Genomic DNA, 23,494 nt, shown 5'->3' with positions numbered 1-23,494 from the left:
ATCTTTGTCACACGGAACCAACCAAACTTTGAGGACGAGTTGATAGTAAGTGAATAAGCGAGTCACGCTGGTTTTCTTGTGCTCATGAAACTCTAAGACTTTTACGACATCGATTCATTTCATCCAACAAACACTATGCAATGAAACGATCTGGAGTTAGTGCCTTTAGCTTTATGCCGCACTCAGCAATATTCCAGCTATATGGCGCCGGTATGTAACTAATCGAGTCTGGACCAGACAATCCAGTGATGAACAGCATGAGCGTCCGTCTACGCCGTTGGCATACGATGACATATGTCAACCAAGTCAGTGAGCCTGACCATCCGATCGCCTCCCACGACAAGCGTGGGTTGCGGAAGACCAATTCGTACCCGGATCTTCACGGGTGGAAAGATCTGGAGAGGATCAGGGCAACATCACATTCACATTACTTCGAACAGATTTGCTTTAGCGTTGTCATGTCGAAACGCTAAACCACGGGGACTTTGAAAATGGAGCAGGTATTGCAAGACACAGAACGATGTTATCGTGTTACTGTTCAGGTTTCGTATTGTCAAACGAGTCGACGGTTGCTTTGCCCACGCCATACAATAACGCTACCCCCACAAATAATTGTCTTTCAATATCTGTTTATTGACGGTTACGTCCACCAAAACCTTAAATGCAAAATCTACATGTAACCACTGCATCGCAAGCGCCCATGAAAATAAACAAATAAGCATAAATAACAACCGTCAAATAACTTTCTGTTTGTTTGTTTGTTTGTTGTTTAATGTCGCACTCAGTAATGCTCCATATGACGGAGGTATGTAAAGAATTGAGTCTGGGCCAGACAATCCAGTGATTGACATCATGAACATCGATCTACGCAACTGGGATACGATGACATGTGTCAACCAAGCCAGAGAGCCTGATCAACCCCCTCTTACAAGCATTGGTTGCTGAAGACCAATTCTAACCAGGATTTCACAGGCATCACCTTAGTCTTGTACTCCATTGTGCAGGTATGGGCACTAAGTCGAATGGTATATTTCTCAGTGCACCACAATTACCTTGTGGTTATTCCTGACGTTGAAGTACTCTGGTTTTTCTATGCCTCTCTTGAGAGTAGTATATGCTAGGGACACCATGTACGTTGTAAAATATGTTATTTGATATTTCGTTGCCTGAAACATAAAGGTGAATGTGATGATATGACATGATTATGTTTAAAGGTTTTAAAAAACCTAGTTATACATAATTGTCTTTCAATGTATGTAACAAAGTGAGAACTATTTTATCATTAGACACAACACCTGCTTTCAAACAAGAGTTGGACTTGAGTATTATTGACATTTGTACCCATCTGACAGATAATTGTTTTTTAAATAATATTTTGCTTGTAACGAGCAAAGAATACCATATATAAGTTTTGAATTGAAATCAACACTATAAGATAACATCATTAATGTTTGTTCCTGCCATTGTCTATTGTACGATTCAAACTGTATTTTAAGAATGTGTTTATGTAGTGAAAACGTTGTACAATATTGACACTCTTCACAAACACAAGCAAAGCCAAGTCAACTATTTTCAGGTACAGTTTCAGATAATGAGCTCATTTGTTATCCCTTAAGCTGTTACAAGAAATGCCAGAAGGTTATGAGCTCATGTTTTGACCCGCGTGCTGACAATAATTTCATAACGTAATGGTCAGATAATGCTTAAGAAATGTCTCTGTGGATGGACATCAAGTACACACACGGCCATACCTGCTGGTGGAAGAGGGTTCGACATGTTCGACAGTTTAGGGTATCTGCTGGTCCACAGGGGGCTGGTGTAAGGCACAGCCTGGAATAGAGTATTTGCATTGGTTGACGAGCAAGTGAGAAGAATACTTCCAATATGACTATGGTATGTTAATCCAACACCAGGTGAACAACACCCCTGCGTAACATCAAAACACCAAAACAAGCATTCATCCTTCGTCGTAACGGAAATAGGAAGTATTTACGTTATTGTTTACATGGAAATATGTAACTCCATCATTTATAAAAAGTGCAGAGTCCTGGACGTCAATTGGACCCATGAGTGTCTCTCAATTGCCACATTGATAAAATTTGCAAGTCATGTTATTTCCATTTGAGAAACATTATTAAAAACTACCTAACAACTGCAGCAGCCCATTTTAGTTACATCCCTAGTGCTTTCCAAGATAGACTATTGTATGCATTGCCAGAAATGCCATTTTCTAAACTTCAACGTGTCCAAAACACTGCAGCTCGTATTGTCAGCAAAGTGTCACCTCGAGTCCACTTAAAACCTGTACTCCAAGCTTTACATATAAAATCCAAGAGTACGAATGTTACCACGAGAGTGCCCCAGGCTACCTCGATGAGCTTGTCACAAAACAAACCCATGCAGAGCTCTATGATCTGCCTTGTGATTTGCTCGTCACGCCAAATGCCCCGGTTCGATTCCTCACATGGGTACAATGTGTGAATCCCATTTCTGGTATCCCCGCCGTGATACTGCTGGAAACATTGCTATACGCGGCGTAAAAGCATACTCATTCACTCTAAGAACTGCAGAGAAATATTTATTGACAATCCAGCTTTGAAAATTCAAATCGTTTGGTCTCTGATTATTACGAGGCAGTGGGGTAGCCTAACGAAGTAGACCCGGGTTCGATTCCCCACATGGGTACAATGTGTGAAGCCCATTTCTGGTGTCCCCCGCCGTAATTTTGCAGGAATATTGCTAAAAGCGGCGTAAAACTAACCTCACTCACTCACTCTGATTATTACGCTACGGAACACCAAAACTCTGGAACCAACTGCCAATCAAGCAAAGGCTTTCTATCTCTGTTGAAGTTATTAACAGTTCTATAAAGAAAATACAACTAAGTCTACATGCCCGAAATGTTTGGCCACTTTATTCTTTTATGCACTGGAAACTGTTTAACACATTATCCATTACGTGTACTACATAGTGCTGTAAGTATTGGCTTCGTCTTACATTGTTATACCGTTATCCCTGTTATCCATATATCATGTAATCCACGTGTCATGTTATCCATGTAATCCATGTGTCATGTTATCCATGTAATCCACGTGTCATGTTATCCATGTATCATGTAATCTACGTGTCATGTTATTCATGTATCATGTAATCCACGTATCATGTTATCCTTGTATCATGTAACACGTGTCATGTTATCCATGTATCATGTAATCCACATGTCATGTTATCCATGTGTCATGTTATCCATGTAATCAACGTGTCATGTTATCCATGTGTCATGTAATCCACGTGTCATGTTATCAATGTATAACGTTATCCACGTGTCATGTTATCCATGTATCACGTAATCCACGTGTCATGTTATCCATGTAATCCACATGTCATGTTATCCATTTTATCCACGTGATGCTATCCATGTATCATGTAACACGTGTCATGTTATCCATGTATTATGTTATCCACATGTCATGTTATCCATGTGTCATGTAATCGACGTGTCATGTTATCCATGTAATCCGCGTGTCATGTTATCCATGTACTCCACGTGTCATGTTATCCATGTATAACGTAATCCACGTGTCATGTTATCCATGTATCATGTAATCTATGTGTCATCTTATCCATGTATCAGGTAATCCACTTGTCGTGTTATCCATGTAATCCACGTGTCATGTTATCCATGTATCACGTAATCCACGTGTCATGTTATCCATGTATCATGTAATCCACGTATCATGTATGATGTATTCCACGTGTCATGTTATCCATGTATCACGTAATCCACGTGTCATGTTATCTGTGTATCACGTAATCCACGTGTCACGTTATCCATGTATCGCGTAATCCACGTGTCATGTTATCCATGTATCGTGTAATCCTCAAGTCATGTTATCCATGTATCACGTTATCAACGTGTCATGTTATCCATGTATCACCTTACCCACGTGTCATGTTATCCATGTATCACGTAATCAACGTGTCATGTTATCCATGTATCGTGTAATCCATGTGTCATGTTATCCACGTGTAATGTTATCATGTATCACGTTATCCACGTATCATGTTATCCATGTATCATGTAATTCACGTGTCATGTTATCCATGTATCATGTAATCCACGTGTCATGTTATCCACGTGTCATGGTATCCATGTATCATGTTATCCACGTGTCATGTTCTCATGTGTCATGTAATCCAAGTGTCATGTTATCCATGTAGCACGTAATCCACGTGTCAGGTTATCCATGTATCACGTTATCCACGTGTCATGTTATCCATGTGTCATGTAATCCACGTGTCAGGTAATCCATGTATTATGTTATCCATGTGTCATGTTATGTATGTGTCATGTAATCCAAGTGTCATGTTATACATGTATCATGTAATCCACGTGTCATGTTATCCATGTATCATGTATTCCACGTGTCATGTTATCCATGTATCATGTAATCCACGTGTGATGTTATCCATGTAATCCACGTGTCATGTTATCCATGTAATCCACGTGTCATGTTATCCATGTGTCATGTAATCCACGTGTCATGTTATCCATGTATCATGTAATCCACGTGTCATGTTATCCATGTATCATGTAATCCTCGTGCCTATTATCCATGTATCATGTAACACGTGTCATGTTATCCATGTATCATGTAATCCACGTGTCATAAATCCAAAAACAGTGAATGTACCTAAACGTATTGATATATAGATAAATCAGTTGGATAACGTTAACCTCTCGTATTTTATGTGCATCTATAAATTGAGGGCCGGTGGCGTAGACTAGTGGTTAAAGCGTTCGTTCGATCAGGATTCGACAGTTTACTGTTTTTGATTTCGTAACACATGCGGAATCCTGTGAAGCCCATTTGAAGTGTCCCTGCCCTAATATTGATGAAATATTGTTAAATTAAAACCATACTCACTCTATAAGCTGGATGTATAACTATTCCTTGGCACCAGTCCTCCAGACTAACAAGCCACGAAATAGTTTTAAAGGTCAAAATATTGTGTGTGACATAGCTGAGATGTGTGGAGAAGTACCCCTGCTTACCTTGAGATGCTGCATCACATCTGCTTCGTGCATATTGCGCAATCCCCTGCCATCAACTTGTATGGAGTCGCCAGTGGCGTTGTAGAAGACGTTGTAGCGGATGATGTTGTCACGACCACCGCCGATGTTGGTGTGGACCTCGTTCTGTGGAAAATTAGATTAAATTGATATAATATTCGCACCCAAATATGATAAAATTCAGCGAACAGAAATATCAGATTGTTTTAAATATGAAAGCCTAATGCTGCCATATTTCTGGCGTAAATTATTTCAGCAAAATTCGTTGTTGTTTGAATTTCAAAATGTGTTTGTAAATTTGAAACAAGGACAAAATATACGAGGGAGCGAGAAAATAATTGAAGCAAACTAGAAATAGTTGAAAGTTTTCTAATAATAAGTTTGAAACAATTAGAAACATTTTAATTTCTAAAAATATTTAAGCCACAAAAGTGTCAGCATTAGGTTTTCGTACTATAATTCTGTTACTTTGTCACTTGGACTTACATCGTAGAAGACGTTGTGTTCTATGTTGACGCTGGAGTACTCGTCGTCCAGCATGATGCCTCGGACCTGGGCTCCAGGGACGTATCTCAGAGTGTGGTGGATGTGGTTGTAGCGGATGACGTTGCCTCGCTGATGATTCAGGGAGAGGAGGATGTCAGGCGTGGTTTCAGATTAAATTTGTGCTACATTATAGGAGAGGAACACATTTTATGGGTTGACAACTTCTTTATTGCAATGGACGCTACGTTTCGGTGTAAACGCTAACATCGTTATTAAGCATGGGTTGACAACTTCTCTATTGCAATGGACGCTACGTTTCGGTGTAAACGCTTACATCGTTATCAAGCATGTCATAAAGGTGTTAGCGTCTACATCAATACGTCTCATAAAGGTGTTAGCGTCTACATCAAAACGTAGCCTCATAGCAGTTCAATCCAAATGCTCATAGCAGTTTCCAAATGCCACTCAAAGAAGTTTTGAGGGATGAAAGCTTTGGTTCCCCACTGGTCAGAAATTGAATCGGATATTCATTTTGTTACCACTTCCACCCAATAACTGATTACTGAACTTACTGACAGTTGAGCGCCATTAATCACTTGATTGTCTGGTTTGTTTATAGTCGCTTGGCAATAGTACGGTGGGGCTAGATACTTCCTTATTAGGGCAATTTATGTTGATGATGAGTACTACCGGTGGAGCAGGGCATACTCTACTGTTTCGGGAACACATGTCATCACTGATTTTCAGTGGACCATTCTAATTATTCCGAGGCTATTTTGCCCTCTACACTTGAGGCAATATGCTTCGTAGGATAGACAAGACTGAGTGTTCTATTTAACAACAAAAAATGTTATTGCAAAGAAACTGGCTGTAGTGACATTATAACCAAAAACTCTTCTTCTGCAAATCAAGACCCTAAACTTCAAAAGTAACAAACTTTACAAGAAATTATAACTTCTGTGTTTAATCTCATGGGGTCTGGAGTACAGTATCCATCTATGCTGCTCTTGCTAATCTTCTGGCAATATAACTGATCAATGATCGGTTGCATTTCATCAGTTTCATGAACAAATGTTTTCACCAGTACAGCACCACACCTTCAGACAGAAACTGGTGTGAGACACAAGTGTTGTTATTGGACCGAACTTGCACGTTATCTACGGAAGAAGTATATCCCACACACCATTGTCCAGTCTCTCCCGGCGTGTATGGCCCCACAGTCACTGGAGTTGACACAAACGTGATGTACATGGTTGTATTCCATCACGTGATCATTGCCCTGCAACAAGTACAACCAAACGGCATGTATGAGATGAGTGAGTCGAAAATGAACGTCACGTTGGCGTTATTGCAGCCATATGTCGACGTGTCACGTGTTTGATGCGCAATCTTATATGCAAATCCATCGTACTTGCCAGGGTAAACAAAATAATTACGGATAAAACGAACTTGATATTTTTCCCGGAAAGGGTGTAATGTACTACGGTTACAATGAGACACACGCACACACACACGCGCACACACACACACAATTTGGAAAGAACCCACATCATCTGACAGTTACATAAATCCCAACCTGATGAGAGAATTTTCGTCTAATCTGTCCGTCCATGTAAAGTAGTAGTCATTGAGCTATCAAAACAATAACATGGAATTAGGTTTGGTAACTTTGTGCTTCGATGTCAGATACACAACAATATCAAAGTCAAAAGACAAAAATACACATTTTAAAGACAGCAGTTGAGAACCTGGTTTCTGTGTGTGCACAATTTCATGAAAGAATACCAAGGATCATGCAGGGGGATGACAAATGTGGACCCTACCAGTTCAGAATAACCGTAGTTTACTGTGGATTGAATTATTGATTATGGCCGACATGTTAAGAGCAGAAAGCTATCTATGAAAGACAATTAACAGCTAATATCAGAGCACCTTTAGAGACAGTTTACCGTATTTTTTATTCCGCAACTAATTTTGAATCCATCCCTAATAAAATATGTGAAGCCCATTTCTGGTATCTCTCGATACCAGATATTCCTGCAATATTGCTGAAAAGGGAGTAGAACCACACTCACTCATTCAATTTCACATAGACACGTCAATATTAATTTTTCTAGGTATGAATATACATACTTATTATATTTCCAGATGTGTAGTATTTCTATGTATGCATCACTCTCTAAAATTGAAAACAATGACTGCACAGGAAAATAAGTGAACTAACATTTGTGTTACCCCCCATAGATGCCCGTGTTCTGGCCGTCGTGGATGTGGTTGTAGCGCATGGATATCCCCACTCCTCCGGAACTGATGGCGTTGTAGCCGACGCCCCCGACACGTGCATACTGCCAGATATGGTTGTCCTGTATCAGATTGCCAGATGGAGATAGTGTCTTTCGATCACCACCTATTCAAAATAATATCATACATCGTTCATTAGTTTATTTGAATGACGGTTATATCATGGCGTGGGATGAAATGTGGTACAACGCCGCGTTCGGGATTATTTAGCTTTGGATATTTTTTGTCTAATACCTCATTGTAAACATTTTCCAGATAGGTAGTGGCGGTCGAAGGATAATCGAGGCTGGACCAAACACTCCGGTGATGGACAATATGGGCATCGAGCTACGAAAGTGAGATAACGATTATTAACCAAATCAGCGAGCCTGGCCGCCTGATCCCATTAGGCTTACGACAGCATGGATTGCTGAAGACCAATTCTAACCTGGATCTTGTGTATTCATTTAGCGGTATGTATGGGCGTGTGTGTGTGGCTCATTTTACTGTACGGATTTAGGTTATCTCCTATTTGACAGACAGTCGATTGACAGACATTGAACTAGAAGGTTAATTAGGGTAACACCTACGGGTATAATGGAACAGTGCACTGTCTAGTGAGTAGAGTAGGGTGAGCCTGAAACAGGTAAGTTACTTTATTGTGGTTAAATGATAATCTGTCTTCTCTTCTAAAAATTGTTTTTACTATCAATTACTATCGAAAAAAAAAACCCAGGTTTGTCACTGAGAGGTTTGATTGTGTTTATTGATTGAAACATATTTTATTCATTCAAAAAATGGATTCGGTGCAACTTTTTTATATTTATTCTAAATAAATCATAATTAAGTGTACTCATCATATATCTTAATCTTGTGTGCAAAACATTTAACTTCCTTATTCCATATGAATAATATTTAGGTGCTCATTTTACTTTCACGTGGGTATAATATTTAAATAATGTAACAGAGTCGCAATTTCTAATAGCTAAGGGGGGTATAACCACCAAGGGAATGTTATTTCACATTTTAACCAGTTTTATTCTTATGTTTCTATTTGGACTATTGCATTATAATGTGTAGGTAACAGGTAGTAGCTAATATGTTCATTGAACCGTAAATGTTGTTGTTTTAAGGTGTCTGCGAACTGCCTGTCTGCGTAATGGGAGGACACCCGGACTTATAGTGATAGCACGCTGAGATACCATGATCCAGTCAAGCATGGATGCCCCGCAGTATACAGACTGTCAACTTGTATTATGTATTAAGAGCCGAGCGACAGGCATGGTTTCAACAAGTATCATCTGTTTAACGTATTTTTGTGTGACAGGGCCAGGTCTCGGACTACCGAATTTGCCTTGCATATCTACGAAGCTCCATCACAAAACCACGGAGGCTGTCCGGTTAATTAACTGTATGTGAGCTGCCAGGCAAATATGACGGATAGTTTGTTCTGGAATCTTAAATTCGTCAGAATGTTTCCAATGTTATTAACATAATGGTTATTATATGGGATCATTCATATTTGTAGTATTGCTATATGTCGTTGACACATTGATATATCGTACATGGAAATACACAAAGTGGCATCAAGAACACACCTTTATTATAACTTACCTGTAATTGCAATTCCTCCACAGGTGTGATGTATCTCACACGAAGACACGGTCACATAGCGACAGTCACCAGAACAATGGATGCCATAGCCACCTGAAACATTAATTGTCTTAGATCTACAGTTGGCTCATCACAAAATAACAAAGTCCCTGTCTGATTTAGACTGGGAAAACATATTTGTAAAACCATTTGAGACTATTTCAGATACCAAGTTGAGATGGTTCCAGTTCAGACTTATTCACAGGATCTTATCAACCAATTCATTGTTATTTAGAATTAATTTAACTGTTTGTATTCTACGTTGTTATTGTGAATGTGTAGTTGAAACAATAATCCACTTAGTTAGGGAGTGTAAACAAGTTCAATGCTTCTGGCAATCACTATGAAGTATATTTCTTTGAAAAGTTCCCATATATAAAATTTGGCCTTGATGGCCTTGATCAACTTATTCTGTTTGGTCTGGAGGAAAATATATCTACTGATGTTGTGTTTGACCTACTGCTTCTTTTAGCTAAACTCTTTATCTATAAATTTAAAGTTTGAAAACAACACTAAATGTAAATCACTTTAAACATTATATTCACCACTGGTATATCATTGAATGAAATATTGCTAAAAATAAGAGCCAACAAGTGAAGTTCTGCGCAAAGTGGATGTTGTACCATGACCTAGCTTATGTCGATTTCAGAAGTTCAATTATTTTAAACTGGTAAGTACAAACATTGTTGACGATTTAAATTTATGTTTTGAGGTGCAAAACACTACTCTGGGCGTCTGGTTCCGTGTGTAACAGGGACTCAGAAATAAAACAGTAATTGCATAATTACCAAACAAAAATGATAACAAAGTCGATATGCCATACTGCCGATGAATTTCCAGATTTCTACGGAATGGTTTTACCACCCGGGATGTACGAGCGTTTGAATATCTCATCACTGTAGATGGTATAGGTGACAGCGTATAAAACAGTGGTAATTTCATCTACACAACGTTAGCGCTAGTGCTGGCACATATCACAGCAAGTATACACAAACTGCCAGAACACTCCGATGTTTGATTATGGCAAAACTTAAACAAACAAGAACACTTTTCGATGGTGATGTACGTACAATCGGTGTCACAGTTGTCTCCGGACCTTCAGTTTACAGTGACTGTTTTCAGTCATAGTACAATTTGACAATGTCTGTTATGAATACAAAACACCATTTAGAAAGTGGTCAAATGTTATGTTTTGGATTGAACTTTCTCAGTAAAGTAAATATTCTGGCACTGTTTTAGATTGAGTCATATCTTGGATTGGAACCCATACTCGGGCACCTAATCGACAGTACACAAAGTCAGAGATCTAACCCACTCAGCCACCCTGGCTTCCAGGGGAACCTAAAACAGAACTAGAATCTGTACTTCACTCAGACATTGTAATCCCAAATATACTGTGTCTTAAAAGTAAAATCGAATTTGTCATGGTCAAGTGTATACTTTCTGTTGGCCGGAAACATGCTCTTTGTAAATATATACTAATCATACCTGTATTCTTTATCTCCATTATCATGAAGTCAATATTGTGACCATGGTTCAGATCAAATCCATACCGCCGACAAGCCTCAACAGTGAAGCCTTCGAAGTGAAGATTGTTCACCTCCCGAATCTGTTCTGTAACACAGCACATACAATAAACACCTCACAAAAGCGGAACTAATCATCAAACTTAGTAAAGAGACCACGAACCAAAAGTTATGTATACGCCTATACTGCAATAACGTCACCCCAGTCTCAGTGGAGATTCATATTACAATGAAGGTGTTTGAACGTCAGCTTCCCTTAAAGAAGAATGACGTCAGAAGCGTCTCGTGTTGATTTGATAAAAATACTCACAGGTGGCATGGAAATTCTAAAGATACAGCATTAGTGCAATTACTGTTTGTTTGTTTCATCTAATGGCATGTATTTTATGTGTTAGGCATACTCTAGTATCAGGAATAAATATATTAAGAAATATTTTAGTAACTTCACACAATTATAAATTTTATATCTATTCAACAAGGTGAACATATGGATATGATAATAAATGTATGTTTATTCTTATACCATGTAAACAAGAAACACAAATTGCAAATACTGTAAAATGCGCTGATGTGTTACATATTGTCATGAGTGTATTTTGGGCCGGAGGACTGTTACTGAATAAAATGTCTGTCTGTCTGACTGTTTTCATCTTACTTAATGAGGAAGTGAAGGGGTCAGGGTTAAAGCCACTTTGAACAGTCTTGTCAGCTCAATGTGGGAGGTATACCTGGTGTAATGACTGTCTCAGAGGTTTACAGCGTCGTGGACATAATCGGGGCGAATTGGGACTCAAACTCAGTAATTTGTTTCTGGCATACCCAAATCCAAAGGACGCGTATCTGCATAGCAAATTTCGGAGATCTTAGGGGACTAGCCCATGCGTGCCCCTTCCGAATATAACGACACACATGAGCACATCCCAAATTCTACATTAACACGTTACTATTGGCAGATATATCTTGTTCTGTGTTTGTACGAGGGACTGTCAAAAAGTAGTCGGCCTGACCTAGTAAATGATACAAATGAAGCTGTTTTTATGTTTTATTTTTCTACATATTATCTGTCAACCTCAAGCAAATTGGTTTTGCTACGTTCCAGCCTTACGATCCCCATTTTGTTTGAAATGTTATCTTGGTACCCCCCAAAAGCGCAAAATCTGCAATAAATGCACCACAAACTTCAGGTAACAAAATATGCAAGAAACATTTTGTGTGTTTGAGATAGGTAGACGTCCGCTAGAATCAAACTTAGATATGAAAGTGCATAAAAAAGCAATTTGAAAGTACAATCGCTTGTTAAAGTGATTCCCGCTTCATGTTTACTGAAACAGGTTGTTTTGGAGACACTACCCACCCTTGTCAGACGACGAAATCATAAGGACATAACTTATTCTAATGTTTTCACTTTTTCACACATGATGCTAAAGGTTCAAAGTAAATACTGAATGGTCACACAAGTGTCAACTCTCAGTATATTGTAAACAGGGCCAGCTTGAATATCTGGACACAATGCTTTTGAAAGACTAAAATGGGGGCTTCCTTAAAAGAAACAGCCCCCGACTAAATGTGAATCAAGCAATCCAAAGCTTTGACTATTGATTATGACGGGAAGTCATCCAAGATTATACTAACATATTTTATATGACATTATCTGAGGGCATACCATTATCCAAGAGGTACTAAAGGACGGATCGTTTTTCATTTTCTGCATTTTTGCTAGAAATATTATACCTCAATGTGTTGTGATGACTAATATCTCGTTAATCACATTACCCACGTATGTGAATTTTTTTATACGGCTTTGCTAATGATTCCTACAAACTAAAATGGAAGCTTTTCAAACATTGGACATCGAAAATATAGTAAGGCCGACTACTTTTGACCGACCCTCGTATGAACATTAATTTTGCATTACAAATCTACATTAAAAAAATAGTATATAACATATGGTGTCACATATAGTAATATTTACTACTTAAAGGAAAGGAATACGCATAATAGTCATTGCATGGCATATTAATCATTATACAATTATAATGCCCCTGGTTACTAATATAACATAAACGAATATTTCGGTTGCAATGCTGTCCAAAACATTGTCGTTCTTGTTTTTTTTCATATCTTGCTTTGAAACATGCCACAACAGCTGATCTGGTCAGAGAGGTTTTGCAAACAAAATCACATGTTGACCTGTCGATTTTGAAAGGAACATACTGTCACATATCTGCTAACCCTTGTTTATATTAAACGGATTTTGGTTTGACGATAATCAAAACTGGGCATTCCTTTACACTGACGTTCTGTATCTATATTCGATCGAAATGAAGATCCCAGAGATCCAAGCCACCATGCCTTTTTTTCTTTTCTTTTTTTTTTGGGGGGGGGGGGCAATAACGACTAGGACCTTGACCTTGTCAAAATAGGAATTGACCTTGCAAACGTTTACATTATCATATTAACTTGCATATACATGTTCCTGAAAACTACTGTTCAACGGTTTCTAAAGATTCAATGCATCATCATCATCGTCATCATTATCATCATCATCAACTAAGAACTTATATAGCGCAAGAAGCAAAGCGCTTTGCGAGTACGTATGTCACATGTATCAACAATGTTCGCTTGGTCCTGGCGTATGTCAAGTATAACTTAAACTCACTTCACACAGTCTGTGACCATGGAGGCGTAGATGACATCAGAGTGGGCCAGGGTGCCGTGTGGGATGTTGGGCCACACGTACAGGATACCAGTAGACCGGTCTAGGTAGACTTCTCCCTGAAGCAGACATCAGGAGGGATTGGCGTGTAATCAGTTCAGACATAATTCATATATATCATCACTGACATTTGCTGCAAGAAGGGTCCATAAAATTCCGACAAGTCTGTGGATCACGATCACATAGTGATGATACGCGAAATGTTGGGTGTAAATGTTGGCCCCCCCGTTACAAATACATGCAAAGACAAGCCAATTGTACACAGGAAAAAATCCGCAGTGTCATAGGTACAAGTGAAAATTGTTGCTTGCCTCAAAAACATTTCTGTCACTGGTTTGTGTCAAATTTGGAAATGTCTGCCACACGTTCACCGTGAATTGTTGCTACCTGTGTTAGATCATAGGCAAGGGTTTTAACGCGTACACACGTACAGTCAATGTACATACACGATACTAACAGTCCATACACTGAACACTATCATGGTATCAACGTTTAACGTTTACGCTTTCGCAGAGTAGCGACTCGTTTCCCTCGCGTGGCCATTTTCGCAACTGGGTTCCGGCTAAGCGAAAAAGGGCAAAGATTAAAAGACTGTCAATTGCAACCGTGGGACTACTTCCAACATACCTGCCTAATAACAAACAAGGAAAATGCTCCATACAGATTGAAGATCAAATTAGACGCATCGGACACATACAAGTTAGTATGGTATATGAATGAACACAACTAATTGTACCTTGGGTACATTTGTAGATACAAGAACTCTGGTTAAATAAAAGAATTATTCCTGAAAAGTTCTTTGAGTGAAGAACATGAAGTCATACTCGCATTCCGAATGGTTTGTTGTATTTTTACACTTAACTCTCATCGATAGGGGTAAGATGCTTGTTGCATCGATCTGCGCAATTGAGATACGCTGACATGTGTGAATCAAGGCAGTGAACCTGACCACCGATTCCCCTTAATCGCCTCTTTCGTCAAGCATGGGCTGTTAAAGACCAATGTTAACCCACATCTTCACGGGATGCAAGTTTCTGACAGGGTGAGTGAGTGGTGATGAATGAACGTTAACTCTCACCGGCTGATCTAGTTCTGACAACATATTAAACACCCGGAAGTAGCCGCCCTGGTTAGAGAAACCTTGAAGTTTAGCATCATTGTAGTGGCCTGAAATTGTGGAACTCAAGTCATATATCCGCTATAAGCAAAACCGGAATAGAGTCTTCGCCAGTTATGTGAGGATTTCTTTTGGTATTTCTTTATATCTAACCATCCGTTCAGTTGTTTTTTGAAGGCGGTTACCTAATGAGGTTATGTTATGATGAGATCAACAACCAGTTACTGTAGTGAGTGAGTGAGTGAGTGAGTTGTGTTTTACGCCGCGTTTAGCGACATTCCCCAGCAATATCACGGCGGAAGACACCAGAAATGGGTTCACACATTTTACCCAAGTGGGGAATCAAACCCGGGGCTTCGTCGTGACGGACGGACGCTTTCACCACTAGGCTACCCCACTGCCCCAATGACCAGGAGAAATATCATTTAGAATAGAACTGTCGGATATGTTCTGTCTGTTTTTAACAGTATTGTTATTAATATGATATATTAATGATAGGAATGATACTGATGTGTTTGTTTCTCACTTAATCATGGACTCAGAAAAATACAGTTCGTGGGTCTGAACAGGACAATCCAGTGACTGACATCATGAGCATAGATCTAACCCGGATATCAAGGGATAAACTGATATGAAGACAGACAATTGCGAAATTATACAGTCGCACCAATTCGCAGTCCATATCGGGTTTGGGCTGCCAGGGTGATCTGGTGTTTCTGTGCGTCTATTTTCGATATTTTCACAGCGTCATCAGCCAAGCTCCAGTACCTGTTAAGAAAGTAATTACATATAACTGCATATATACATAATGTGAAAAAATGAAATAATCGCATGCCTGTCGTGAGCATTAGCAATGTGAATACGATTTTAAAACTCATGAAATGGACAAGTGAGCTGTTCATTTCATGGAATGGACAATTTCACAGACTAGGTGTAACAGACATTAAGGTCAGACATGAGAGCCCAAAGTGGTGGAACACACAGCAAGTTGCAACAAAATAAATGCTACACTGTTTTAAAGAAGTTTCTTGAAAATTAAATACATTTAAAAATTTCTAACATTCAAATTGAATGGATGTTGAATAGTTTACTATTATGGCATGACGTTTTTTAGAACTGTTTCAGTAATAATGCTTTCCGGAAATTTTGGTACATGTCGACAAAAAGTTTCTTCCTACCAGTATCCAATGGCCAAAGGTTCCTTCTCATGTTTCCATCGTGCATCCTCTCTGGAGCCGTGTGTGAAGGTGGTGCCGGTCTTGCTGCTGACCGCGGTGACGTCTATATACCCCTGCAAGTCACCATGTCAAACATGGCAGCATGACGCGTGTTGTTCGGTTAACACTTGTACTCAATAAGGAAATGATAGCATTGCGCTCAAATTCAAGTTTCAGGAACGACGACGTCATTGTACAGAATGTTTCAATTCATCGTGATCGTGTATTTAACATGGGGATGCTCACATAGAATCCTCCTCACATATTCTTATATCGATAAATACCATTGTTTACCAACAGTATTCATTTTTTAATATTGCCTAATCTTTCCAAGCACATATAATGAGACTGACTGACTGGGATAAAGCAGACCTCATTGTTAAGCCGGGAACACAACGACAGCGCGCAACGGCGCGGCTATGTATATTGGTCAACAACAAAACAATAGCTAGACTGAAACATAAGAAATGAGGCTGGCGATAACGCCCGTTTCGGGGATCATGATTCCTCCATAATCAAAACATGTACAGCATATACAGACGGAGGAAGGTAAACATATGATGAAAAATTCAAATCACTTAAACACATTTGATATGAATTCGAATACCGCAGTTCATCGTTGATCCATTCGTATATTTTTCACTGCTAGTTTCCTTTTACACCGAAGGAGTTTGTTTCTAACAATGATAAGGACTGGGTGTTCTTTATCACGGGCGTTTTGTGTTCAGTATATCTCCATGACGTGATTCACAATTTGTATGGGAATATTAACGCACGACCTTCAATGTTGTTTGTATGTTTGCTGGTGGCATGCTGCTCATACGGTTGGATGATGTGAACAACACAAAGTGTTTGTTTATAGCTATCAGGTACCCATAAAGCAATTTCGTTTTAACATAAGTAATGATAATCCAATACCACGGCTTGCTGCGGATCAACGTGCGCTCGCTTTGGATATGACGTTTATGGATGTGAATGTTCCATGAAAAAATAGTATCTCTTTAGAGTGAGTGAGTGAGTTCAGCAATATTCCAGCTATATGGCGGCGCTCTGTAAATAATCGGATCTGGACCAGGCAATCCATGGATCAACCGCATGAACATCGATCTACGCAATGGGGAACCGATGACATGTGTCAACCCAGTCAGCGAGCCTGACCACCCGATCCCGTTAGTCGCCTCTTACGATAAGCATGGGCTGCTGAAGATCAATTCTAATCCGGATCTTCACAGGTGTAACTACATCAGGGCAACACTTATTACTTGCCAAGGTTTGGTCGTCCACGTTTGACATCACGTCAACCAGAGGGACATTCGATATCATTGACAGTTCGAACAATTCCTGGGTTGAGAATAGAATGGCCGTTCCGTATGCAGCCAACTGAGGTAGTGCAGGGTCTGACAGCATCGGTGGCTGCGGCGACAAGACTGGACAAGGCAGTATGCATTTTACAGGTGAGTGAAAGGTTCATTGGACAGTCTCGTAAGGGTCAACATGCATCCATTTTAGCGACGCTTCGGTTACTCGACGTCTTCTGTGAGAAGGTAGAAGTGCAATTGTACAGAAGAACTCATTCTCAGTGAGATGTTGTATGCTTCCTGAACAACATGCACCGAATAGGTGCAAAAGTAACGATGAAACAGAGTAATTCCTGATACCACGTTATAAATATTGTAGCAGACGTTCTGAAACAGCTTGATACAGCTGCAATGGCATGGTCGGTTGTTTCCCCAACAGAGAATATTATGTTCACCGGCACCGGCACAGTATTGGAACATCTGGGCATCGTGTCTTCAGTCAGGCCTTCATCAACGCAAATGATGAAGACGCCCGATATTGACATTGTTCATTGTTAACGGAGTTGTTAAGCTTCACGCAAGTCTTCAGTAACCACGTATGTGTGTTGTCAGTGTATGTGTTTTGCAATGATGAACATTGATCAGAATGACCACATTATACGAAGCACAGTTACGTTTTTGTCAAAAACATTATCACTGTAAAATCGTCTTCAGGGTAAATATTCGTTTCAGTTTCAATTAACACGAATTCCTTGAAAAGCTGGACCCGGTGACACAAGACGTTGTTCACTGGTCACGAGGGGGACATGGGTTGATGTACCCTCTATGTTTGTAGGCGAAGGGCGAGGGGAACATAAACAAACATAGAGGATACATCTACCCATGGGCCCCGAGGGACCAGTGAACAACGAATTTATTTTAGCGAACACCTTCATGTTAATTTTGAACTGTTTGAAGCACGGGTATTGGATCATGATAAGGAGTACCGGAGTTATGTGTGAGGTAAAGTAAAAGACGTCATATAAGGTTTGAAGGATGAATGAGCAACAAGGCATGACATGCCAAGACGTTGACAGTGACCTTTTAAACGAAAGTGAGATGAGGCCTACCTCATTCGGGTATCTAGCCAGATGTGTTGGGTTTCCGTTGATAAAGAGCTCCAACCACGAAATCTTGGTCTGTAGAAACCAAATTGTGTGATTTTGCCATAGTCAGATATTCCAGCGTCCGAGAGCTTTACCTGCAGAACCTGGGAAAGAAGTACATGCTGTCAGTTGTCAGTGCGCTCGTGTCGTCAAGGAATATTGATTACGTACGAATTATATTTTCTGGAAAAGTGAACACAACTGGATTGATATTATTTGATAAGTTATTACAAAGCTTTTAAGACTAGTAAAAGTACATTGTTAGGTTATAAGATATTATGAAAATAAGGAACAAAAAGGGATGAAATGCTAAATTACGCAAACTCAGGAGGATATGTTTTCATTGATACTATTATGTGGCAATGATATTCATTGTGTGACAATGTTCCAAGTCTAATACTTTGTACATTTGATATTTAGTAATGGGCAGTGAGGTTCTGGGAGGTACTACAGGATCTGCTGTTTCAGGGAGTATTGCAGACGTTTTAATCATTTCTTGGGTATATTGGGGGAGCTGACTATTGCTTCTTATCTCACATGGCATCTCAAGTTACCAGAATACCGGTATTGTGTGTAATGAGCATTATACCCTGGTCATTTATGTAAGTTGAACTGTCGCCGAGAGGCAAACATCACTGTCTTTATAACCAGTGTTACAGACTTGTACTAGATTTAGACAGAAAGATCTGGGAAGAGCTACAATGAGCTTATGTAGTGATCATATATACAGTATATATATATTGGGCTGTTGTTGCAAGTTGGATTACTGTTGCTGAGAGGTACATATTACCATCATTGTATTGATTGTTATAACCACTGCTCGTGTATTACATTACCATTAAATTTGTCCTGCCACTCTATTGTGTACTGTCCTAGTAATATTAAAATATGAACTTAGTTTAGTTTAGAACACAGTAATTAATTGCTTCGTTAATTTACGAACTGATTTCAGGTTAATTATTTAAACTTCAATTTTCGAGTCAACGAGTAACAATATAAACTGAACCACAAAAGAAATGTCGCACACTCTATAATTCACTCTAATTAACAATCAAAACGGGGGCTTGAGTTCAATCTTGACAATTAACGTTGATACTTTTTCGGGAATCATATGTAGAGTTCACACAAACAAAATCACCAAAAATGGTACCATTAAGCTACCCCAAAGTAAGTATTACGTGTGGCATCTATTGACATAGATGAAAGCGTTGCATCGTCTGTATATGGAATTAATTAGACGGTTGATGAAGGCCATAGGCACTTAGGTCCATACTCTGTGAAATGCCTGATCGAGTCCAGCAGCAATTGTCGGCCTTGGGTTGAGGTTATTCAGTCTTCTTTGAAGCTCGTCCCAAAGGTGTTCTATTGGACTCAAATCCGGACTGAGAGCAGGCTATTGTAGGGTTTGGATGTCATGTTGTCTTAGGAAGTCCAATGATACTCTGGCAGTGTGGGCACGAGCGTTGTCTTGCTGGAAGATGTGATTTCTGTAACGTCCAAAATGTGGTATATCGTGGGGTCTTATGACTTGGTCAACATAGCGAGCAGCTGTCACGTCATTTCCTCATCCTGGACAGTGATTATGGAACACCACGGTGCCAACTATCTGGTTCAGACCCACTGCACCCCACACCATGAGTCTCTTTCAACAATACACTCATTGGAAAACAGTTCCCACGCTTTCAACATACTCTCACTCTGCCATCGACTGTCGAAACACAATATCGGCTTTCATAGAAAAAGACACAGTTCTCCATTGTCGATAACGCCAATTTTCCATGCTAAGTTGCCCATTGCAGTTGGGTTTGGTGGTGGCGAGTCCTGGGGACAGGACTATGATATGGTCTGTGACAGCAGAGGTTTCTTCCGCGCAAACGTCGACGCACTGTATTGGCACTGATGGGTTTGATGTGAGTTCCAATGGACTGACGTGCTGTTTCCGTCGCTCTGGGGAGGCGATCCTGCAGATGGTGGTGCAAAACCTGTCGGTCTGGACGTTGTGATGTTGCTGAAGGTGGTCTTGGGTGCTGTTAGTGACTTGATACCACTCCTGAGTCGGTAGATGGTCCTAACATGAACATTAAAATGATTGGCTACCCTCCGTCATTTCACGAATGTCATATGGAACCTTTTACCACGTCTGCCGTTTTAGGTGCGTTTTGGTCGATGTGCTTTTCATCAGAAAACACATTGATGATGGTAATAACTGTCAATTTGGATTGAAAAACATGTTAAAAAACGATACAATCATAATACAAACACCATTTTGTAAGAACAAAATCTTGCATTAAATTAGATTTAAAAAGCGACGTTTCTTTTGTGGTTCAGATTACATGTGAAAGATCAACTTATCCTGACTGTACAACCCCGACACATGTATGTTCCTTTTGTACGGTTTGGTCAAAGACAATACCTGTTATATAAATAGATGGCACATATATAAAATATCTAAATATTCAAAGTACCTTGCGGCGTTAAACACCAAATCAAGCAACCAACCAACCAACCTTGCCTCGGGCATTCTGTGGCAACATCTGAAGAACAGAGTTATCCGTGACCTTGTGGAACATGGACGCTGGGATCCGCTTCCCACCCGTCTATGCCGCCAGAACATGAGAGAAAAGATTTGAAATATAATCTTACACAGTTATATCAATTTAATAATCTATAGGTTATACTTCTAATCTAAGAACTTATTACTACAAGAGGTAAAAGACTGCAGGATCTGTTAGTTTAACAAAATGGTTGCGTTAAACGTCTGCCGGAAGGGAGAAGATTGTACTCTTTATTGAGATAATGAGAGTTGCCAGAGGCATTTTTTTCTTTGTTCCTCTTACCTCTTACAGTACACTTAGATTATCAAATTCAATATTGCATATTTTTCTGGATAAAACGGTAGTTGTGTCTAAATTGTTTTATGATTTTTTTTGGTTAGTATTTTTGCCAGAGACAGAATTGCATACCAAGCATGAAAAATGAACGTTTATACTCTTTGAATAAAGCGGTTAACATCAGGATAAAACATTGACACCTGCATTGACAGAACGAAGTTTACCTCACCAGTAGTGTCTTAACTGGCCTTCAGCATACATACACTGAATGTCTATATTCCAGGTTGCTTGAAGTCTATAACTCGTTAGAGATACGTGTATTCATCAACATATCAACATATCATTATCAATGTAAACAGGCTGTATCATTGTTTTCCGGGGCCTTAAGTCTGTAAACTTTTCATTTGTTTTCTTAACCTTCTTCATCTCAAGCAGACAATGGTTGTTTGAGCTGGTTTTAGTCCCGTTATTGCGGCGTCATCCGCGTATGTAACTGTGTAAGATCCAGTGGAGTCACACGTACAGTCGTTGGTGTATAACGTGAACAATACCGGTCATAGAACATAACCTTGGGGTGCTCCTGTATTGGTATTCCAAGATATGCCTGACTCACCACGTGCAATTCCTGGTCATTGTAGGCCCTGAAGGTGACCGGTGCTGTGTACCTGTGTGTAAAGTGGAGACTGGACGGCAGATCATAGTATCCCTTCATCAGCTCAATATAGATGGCTGAAATCGATATAAATTATAAATGTTAATAAACGACTAAATAGGGTTATGTTTTGTGTTCAGATGCATTTAGATTTTCCACCGATCTTGTACTTTATAAGAGACAAGTTAACTTCAATGTTAGAAAAAATTCATAATTGATTAAGTTCAGGCGCTGTTGTGTTAATAGCCCTGCAAGTTTTCCATCTGACAATATCAACTTATTTTACGTGTCAATCTATATCTAAAAATAAACTTAGCAAACTCATCCCATTCCATAGTCTGAATGTTTTAATAACATACAATGCCTGAAAAGAATGCCAATATTCACTGATTCTTGACGTTTTCCCATCCAAAGAGTGACCTTTTCTATACTGATTTGTCATTCCTTGTCTACACATTCCTGACTCTTTTTCATGTTACATGAAAACGTTTGGCATAGTACCTTCTTCATTCACCATGAGAGTATGTTACTGAATATTTCAAAGAATTCAACGTTTTTAGAATCATGGGTGTTTATGTATCCTATGTTAGATAAAAATCTTAATTCCTGAAAAGAAGGCCAATATTCACTAGGGGATGAATCATGGTAACAAATAGTGACCTTTTCTATACTCATTTGTCATTCCTTGTGTACACATTCCAGAAACTTCATATTCATGTTACATTAAAACGTATGGCATAAACGTTAAAACATTGAAACATTTAACTGTTTAATCCAGGGTGACCACTTACTATTGCCACTGATGCCTGATTTTCGACTTTGCCTTGTCCAAAGTCTTCAGAGGGTGGCTCACGTCTAGTCTGTTGACAGAAAGTACCTCGATGACATTATGCTAGGAATAGTGCGAACACAAGCTCTAAAAACATCAATGGCCTTACACACAGCAGGCATTATATCTAAACCAGCACTATGCGCATCTTTACAGGGGAGGTGGGGTAGCCTAGTGGGTTAAGCGTTCGCTCGTCACGCCGAAAACGCGGGTTCAATTCCCTACATTGGTACAATATGTGAAGCCCATTTCTGTTACCTGCCGTGACATTGCTAGAATATTGCTAAAAGCGGCGTAAAACTAAACTCACTCACACGTTTACACGGCATACTATAGTCATACTAATGATATTTTCCAAATGGAATATGGCATCGGATATGCTGGCATATATGATGATCTGATATTGTTCAATAACCATCAAATACGCTTCCGTCGGTTTATCCACCGCAAGAAATATACTGGACCAGCATTTAGCGTTACACTTCAAAACGTTCAGGTACAACTGTTGAGAGAGGGATAAACGACTTTCGCTCCGAAGCTGCTTGTTAAAGATTACAATGTTCAAGGTCTCGGTGAGGGGCGGTCGGGTAGTCTAGTGGTTAACGTGTTACGCCGAAGACCCGGGTTCGATTCCCCACATGTGTACAATGTGTGATCCCATTTCTGGTTT

General features: G+C 39.5%; 1 protein-coding gene across 1 annotated transcript in view; it reads right to left on the bottom strand.

The window, feature by feature from the left end:
* Nucleotides 1-22,055, bottom strand: part of LOC124273399 — a 28,482-nt gene extending 6,427 nt beyond the window's left edge. Inside the window, 16 exon segments of the mRNA XM_046708661.1 lie at nucleotides 1,053-1,166; nucleotides 1,744-1,830; nucleotides 5,057-5,200; nucleotides 5,561-5,689; nucleotides 6,744-6,839; nucleotides 7,858-7,967; nucleotides 9,455-9,547; nucleotides 10,982-11,102; nucleotides 13,684-13,794; nucleotides 14,814-14,902; nucleotides 15,520-15,620; nucleotides 16,031-16,143; nucleotides 18,477-18,538; nucleotides 18,541-18,616; nucleotides 21,020-21,109; nucleotides 21,957-22,055. Of these exon segments, the coding sequence (XP_046564617.1) occupies nucleotides 1,053-1,166; nucleotides 1,744-1,830; nucleotides 5,057-5,200; nucleotides 5,561-5,689; nucleotides 6,744-6,839; nucleotides 7,858-7,967; nucleotides 9,455-9,547; nucleotides 10,982-11,102; nucleotides 13,684-13,794; nucleotides 14,814-14,902; nucleotides 15,520-15,620; nucleotides 16,031-16,143; nucleotides 18,477-18,538; nucleotides 18,541-18,616; nucleotides 21,020-21,109; nucleotides 21,957-22,055 (1,635 nt within the window).
* Nucleotides 22,056-23,494: the final 1,439 nt, after the last annotated feature.

This window comes from Haliotis rubra, unplaced genomic scaffold (genome assembly GCF_003918875.1).
Source record: "Haliotis rubra isolate DU_JTF1 unplaced genomic scaffold, ASM391887v1 Scf180, whole genome shotgun sequence".
NCBI lineage: Eukaryota > Metazoa > Mollusca > Gastropoda > Lepetellida > Haliotidae > Haliotis > Haliotis rubra.
This window is presented reverse-complemented; position numbering and strand designations above follow the sequence as displayed.